The following is a 6,000-nucleotide window of genomic DNA, read 5'->3' as shown; positions in this document are numbered from 1 at the left end:
CCGAGCCCTGGCCCAGCCGAGCCCTGGCCCAGCGGGGGGGTGCTGAGCCGCCCCTCCCCCCGCAGCTGGATGGCTGGATCCGCGAGAAGGCGCTGATGGCCGGGGACCCCTCGCGGGACCCCCCCCCGCGGGACCCCCCCCCAAAACCCTGGCTGCAGCACCCCGCCTTCCTGGCCGAGCTGGCGCAGACCGCGAGTGGCTCCAGAGGATCGAGAAGGTTCCGTGGAGGGGGCTGGGGAGGGGGAGGGGGTGGGGGAGGGGGAGGGGGAGGAGGGGGGGGGGTGATGCCGGCGCTCTGCCCCTCCCCCTCCCCACGCGCGCGCGGTGCTGCAGCCCCCGCTCTCCCCCCCCCCTCCCCTCCCCCCCCTTTTCCCAAATTTTGGTTGCGTCGTTCCCCGCGGGTCCCCCCCCCCAAATCCTTCACGAGTGGTGTCACCCGCTTCGTGTCACCCCCCCCATCCCCACCCTCGTGTGTCCCCTCCTCTCCGTGTCACCCCCCCCCGTGTGTCCCCTCCCCCTCCTGTCACCCTCCCCTGTCACCACCCTCGTGTGTCCCCACCCCGTGTCACCCTCCCTGTTACCCCCCCCACCCCCACCCTTGTGTGTCCCCTCCCCTTCGTGTCACCCCCCCCCCGTGTGTCCCCTCCCCCTCTTGTCACCCCTCCCGTGTCACCCCCCCCGTGTGTCCCCTCCCCCTCCCTGTCACCCCCCCACCCTCGTGTGTCCCCTCCCCTGTCACCCCCCCCGTGTGTCACCCCCTTCGTGTCACCCCCCTCATGTGTCCCCTCCCCGTGTCACCCCCCACTCGTGTGTCCCCTCCCCCTCCTGTCACCCCTCTCGTGTCACCCCCCCCACCCTCGTGTGTCCCCTCCCCGTGTCACCCCCCCCGTGTCCCCTCCCCTTCGTGTCACCCCCTTCGTGTCACCCCCCACTCGTGTGTCCCCTCCTCCCCGTGTCACCCCCCTCGTGTCACCCCCCCCCGTGGTGTCACCCCTCCTGTGGTGTCACCCCCTTTGTGTCACCCCCCCCTCGTGTGTCCCCTCCCCGTGTCACCCCCTTCGTGTCACCCCCTCCTATGTGTCCCCCGTGTCCCCCCCTCCCGTGTCACCCCCCTCTCGTGTGTCCCCTCCCCATGTCCCCTCCCCGTGTCACCCCCTTCGTGTCACCCCCCCCACCCTCGTGTGTCCCCTCCCCTTCGTGTCACCCCCCCGTGGTGTCCCCCGTGTCCCCCCCACCCGTGTTTCCCCCCGTGTCACCCCCCTCCTGTCACCCCCCCTGTGGTGTCACCCCCTCCTGTCACCCCCTTCATGTCACCCCACCCCGTGTCCCCCCCGTGTCACCCCCTCCTATGTGTCCCCCGTGTCCCCCCCACCCTGTGTCACCCTTGTGTCACCCCTCCTGTGTCACCCTCCCCGTGTCCCCCCCACCCTGTGTCACCCCCCCCCTCCTGTCACCCCCACCCCGTGTCCCCCCAGTGTCACCCCCCCCGTGTCACCCCCCCCGTGTCCCCCCCATCCCCCCCGTGTCCCCTCCCCCCCACTGTCCCCGTGCCCCCCCCGTGTGTCCCCTCCCATCCCCCAGTGCCCCCCCAAACCCTCCCCATTGTCCCCCCGGTGTCCCCCCCACCACCCCAACCCCTCCTGGGCAATTTTGGGGTCCCCCCTCGCCCCAGACCCCTCCCCAGGGGGGTGAAGACCACCCCAATATTTCCCCAGCCCCTCGTGGTGAATTTTGGGGTCCCCCTTTGCCCCAGACACCTCCCCAGGAGGGAGAGGAGTTCCCCAAGATGTCCCCAACCCCTCATGCTCAGTTTTGGGGTCCCCCCTTGCCCCCAGACCCCTCCCCAGAGGGAGAGGAGCTCCCCAATATTTCCCCAACCTCTCATGCTCAGTTTTGGGGTCCCACCTCACCCCAAACCCATCCCCAGGAAGGTGAGGAGCAGCCCCAATATTTCTCCAGCCCCTCATGTTCAATTTTGGGGTCCCCGCTCACCCCAACCCCCTCCCCAGGAAGGAGAGGAGCTCCCCCAGCCTTTCCCCACCCCTTTATGATGAATTTTGGGGTCCCCCCTGACCCAGACCCCTCCCCAGAGGGTGAGGATCTGCCCCAGCCTCTCCCCAGCCCCTCGTGTTCAATTTTGGGGTCCCACCTCACCCCAATCCCCTCCCCAGGAAGGAGAGGAGCTCCCCCAACATCTCCCCACCCCTTTTAATGAATTTTGGGGTCCCACCTCACCCCAATCCCATCCCCAGGAAGGAGAGGAGCTCCCCCAGCCTCTCCCCACCCCTTTATGATGAATGTTGGGGTCCCTGCTCACCCCAATCCCGTCCCCAGGAGGGAGAGGAGCTCCCCCAATATTTCCCCAACCCCTCATGTTCAATTTTGGGGTCCCACCTCACCCCAAACCCCATCCCCAGGAGGGAGAGGAGCTCCCCCAGGATCTCCCCTCCCCTTTTAATGAATTTTGGGGTCCCCGCTCACCCCAACCCCTCCCCAGGAAGGAGAGGAGCTCCCCCAATATTTCCCCAGCCCCTCATGGTGAATTTTGGGGTCCCCCTTTGCCCCCAGACCCCTCCCCAGGAAGGAGAGGAGCTCCCCCAGCATCTCCCCAGCCCCTCATGGTGAATTTTGGGGTCCCACCTCACCCCAAACCGTTCCCCAGGAAGGAGAGGAGCTCCCCCAATATTTCCCCAACCCCTCATGTTCAATTTTGGGGTCCCCCCTCACCCCAAACCCCATCCCCAGGAAGGAGAGGAGCTCCCCCAGCATCTCCCCACCCCTTTATGATGAATTTCGGGGTCCCCACTCACCCCAACCCCTCCCCAGGAAGGTGAGGATCTGCCCCAGCATCTCCCCAACTCCTCGTGGTGAATTTTGGGGTCCCACCTCACCCCAATCCCGTCCTCAAGAGACTGAGGATCTGCCCCAGCATCTCCCCACCCCTTTTAATGAATTTTGGGGTCCCAGGATCTCCCCCAGCCTTTCCCCACCCCTTTATGATGAATTTTGGGGTCCCCACTTCACCCCAACCCCCTCCCCAGGAAGGAGAGGAGCTCCCCCAGCATCTCCCCAGCCCCTCATGGTGAATTTTGGGGTCCCCCTTTGCCCCCAGACCCCTCCCCAGAGGGAGAGGAGCTCCCCCAGCCTCTCCCCACCCCTTTTAATGAATTTTGGGGTCCCCGCTCACCCCAAACCCCATCCCCAGGAAGGAGAGGAGCTCCCCCAGCATCTCCCCACCCCTTTTAATGAATTTCGGGGTCCCCACTCACCTCGTTCCCGTCCCCAGGAAGGAGAGGAGCTCCCTCAATATTTCCCCAGCCCCTCATGGTGAATTTTGGGGTCCCCCTTTGCCCCCAGACCCCTCCCCAGAGGGAGAGGAGCTCCCCAAGATGTCCCCAGCCCCTCATGCTCAGTTTTGGGGTTCCCCTTGCCCCCAGACCCCTCCCCAGGGGGGTAAAGACCACCCCAACATTTCCCCAGCCCCTCATGTTCAGTTTTGGGGTCCCCCCTCACCCCAAACCCCCTCCCCAGGAGGGAGAGGAGCTCCCCCAGCATCTCCCATCTCCCCAGCCCCTCATGTTCAATTTTGGGGTCCCCGCTCCCCCCGTTCCCGTCCCCAGGAAGGAGAGGAGCTCCCCTGGATGTCCCCAACCCCTCATGCTCAATTTCGGGGTCCCCACTCCCCCCGTTCCCATCCCCAGGAAGGAGAGGAGCTCCACCAGCATTTCCCCAGCCCCTCATGTTCAATTTCGGGGTCCCCGCTCCCCCCGTTCCCATCCCCAGGAAGGAGAGGAGCTCCCCCAGCATCTCTCATCTCCCCAACCCCTCGTGGTGAATTTCGGGGTCCCACCTCACCCCAAACCCCATCCCCAGGAAGGAGAGGAGCTCCCCCAGCCTTTCCCCACCCCTTCATGATGAATTTTGGGGTTCCCACTCACCCCAAACCCCCTCCCCAGGAAGGTGAGGAGCTCCCCTGGATGTCCCCAACCCCTCATGTTCAATTCTGGGGTCCCCCCTCACCCTGTTCCCGTCCCCAGGAAGGAGAGGAGCTCCCCCAGCATCTCCCCAGCCCCTCATGGTCAATTTTGGGGTCCCCCCTCACCCCAAACCCCTCCCCAGGAAGGAGAGGAGCTCCCCAGCCTTTCCCCACTCCTTTTAATGAATTTTGGGGTCCCACCTCACTCCAACCCCGTCCCCAAGGGACTGAGAATCTCCCCCAGCCTCTCCCCTCCCCTTTTAATGAATTTTGGGGTCCCACCTCACCCCAAACCCCCTCCCCAGGAAGGAGAGGAGCTCCCCCAGCATCTCCCCAGCCTCTCATGCTCAATTTTGGGGTGAGGACCTGCCCCAATATTTCCCCAGCCCCTCATGGTCAATTTTGGGGTCCCACCTTGACCCCAACCCCCATCCCCAGGAAGGTGAGGAGCTCCCCCAACATCTCCCCACCCCTTTTAATGAATTTCGGGGTCCCCACTCACCCCAAACCCCCATCCCCAGGAGGGAGAGGATCTGCCCCAGGATCTCCCCACTCCTTTTAATGAGTTTTGGGGTCCCCCCTCACCCCAAACTCCATCCCCAGGAGGGAGAGGAGCTCCCCCAGCCTTTCCCCACCCCTTTATGATGAATTTCGGGGTCCCCCCTCACCCCAAACCCCCCTCCCCAGGAGGGAGAGGAGCTGGTGCAGGCCAAGCCGGAGCTGGGCGCGGCGGTGCGGCGGCAGCTGGAGGAGCTGCGGCGATGCTGGCAGGAGCTGGAGAGCAGCAGCCAGGCCCGCAGCCGGCGCCTGGCCGAGGCCGCGGCCGCCGAGCGCCTGGCGCGGAGCTTCGCCGACGTGGAGGCGCGGCTGGGCCGCCTGGAGGAGCAGCTGGAGAGCGTCGGCAGCGGCGGAGCCGACCTGCGCAGCGTCAGCCGGCAGCTGAACCGGCTGCAGGTGAGAGGGGACACCGGGGGGACAGGGGGACACCGGGGGGACAGGGGGGACAGCTGGAGAGCGTCGGCAGCGGCGGGGCCGACCTGCGCAGCGTCAGCCGGCAGCTCAACCGGCTGCAGGTGAGGGGGGACACCGGGGGGACACGGGGACACCGGGGGGACAGGGGGGACAGCTGGAGAGCGTCGGCAGCGGCGGAGCCGACCTGCGCAGCGTCAGCCGGCAGCTGAACCGGCTGCAGGTGAGGGGGGACACCGGGGGGACAGGGGGACACCGGGGGGACAGGGGGGGGACAGCTGGAGAGCGTCGGCAGCGGCGGGGCCGACCTGCGCAGCGTCAGCCGGCAGCTGAACCGGCTGCAGGTCCGAGGGGACACGGGGACAGCGGGGAATGGGGGGGACACGGGGGACAGGGGGGACAGCGGGGATGGGGGGGACAGGGGGATGGGGGGGACACAGGGGACACGGGGGACAGCGGGGACAGCGGGGACACAGGGGACAGGGATGGGGATGGGGATGGGGACAGTGGGGATGGGGATGGGGATAGTGGGGACAGCGGGGACAGTGGGGACACAGGGGACAGCAGGGATGGGGATGGGGACACGGATGGGGACAGCGGGGACACAGGGACACAGGGGACAGCGGGGATGGGGACAGTGGGGACAGCGAGGACGGCGGGGACACGGGGGACAGCGGGGACAGGGGGGACACGGGGGACAGCAGGGACAGGGGGACACAGGGGACACGGGGGACAGCAGGGACAGGGGGGACAGTGGGGACAGCAGGGACACAGGGGACACAGGGGACGGCGGAGACAGGGGGGACGGCGGGGAGAGGGGGGACAGTGGGGACACAGGGGACAGCGGGGGACACGGGGACAGCGGGGACAGGAGGGACAGGGGGATGGGGGGGACAGCGGGGACAGCGGGGACAGGGATGGGGATGGGGATGGGGACAGTGGGGATGGGGATAGTGGGGACACGGGGGACAGCGGGGATGGAGGTGGGGACAGCGGGGATGGAGGTGGGGACAGCGGGGATGGAGGTGGGGACAGCGGGGATGGGGACAGCGGGG

General features: G+C 67.2%; 1 protein-coding gene across 1 annotated transcript in view; it reads left to right on the top strand.

The window, feature by feature from the left end:
* Positions 1–65: 65 nt before the first annotated feature.
* The window catches only part of LOC311165965 (spectrin beta chain, non-erythrocytic 4-like), a gene marked incomplete at both ends in the record, with an annotated part of 32,056 nt that continues 26,121 nt past the window's right edge, over positions 66–6,000 (top strand). The window contains 3 exon segments of the mRNA XM_084227458.1: positions 66–186; positions 189–217; positions 4,664–4,930. Coding sequence (XP_084083584.1) covers positions 66–186; positions 189–217; positions 4,664–4,930 — 417 coding nt within the window.

The sequence above is a fragment of the Fringilla coelebs genome (genome assembly GCF_963513975.1).
Source record: "Fringilla coelebs genome assembly, contig: SCAFFOLD_378, whole genome shotgun sequence".
NCBI classification, from domain to species: Eukaryota; Metazoa; Chordata; class Aves; order Passeriformes; family Fringillidae; genus Fringilla; species Fringilla coelebs.
Note: the sequence above shows the minus strand (reverse complement) of the source record. Positions and strands in the feature narration are given on the sequence as shown.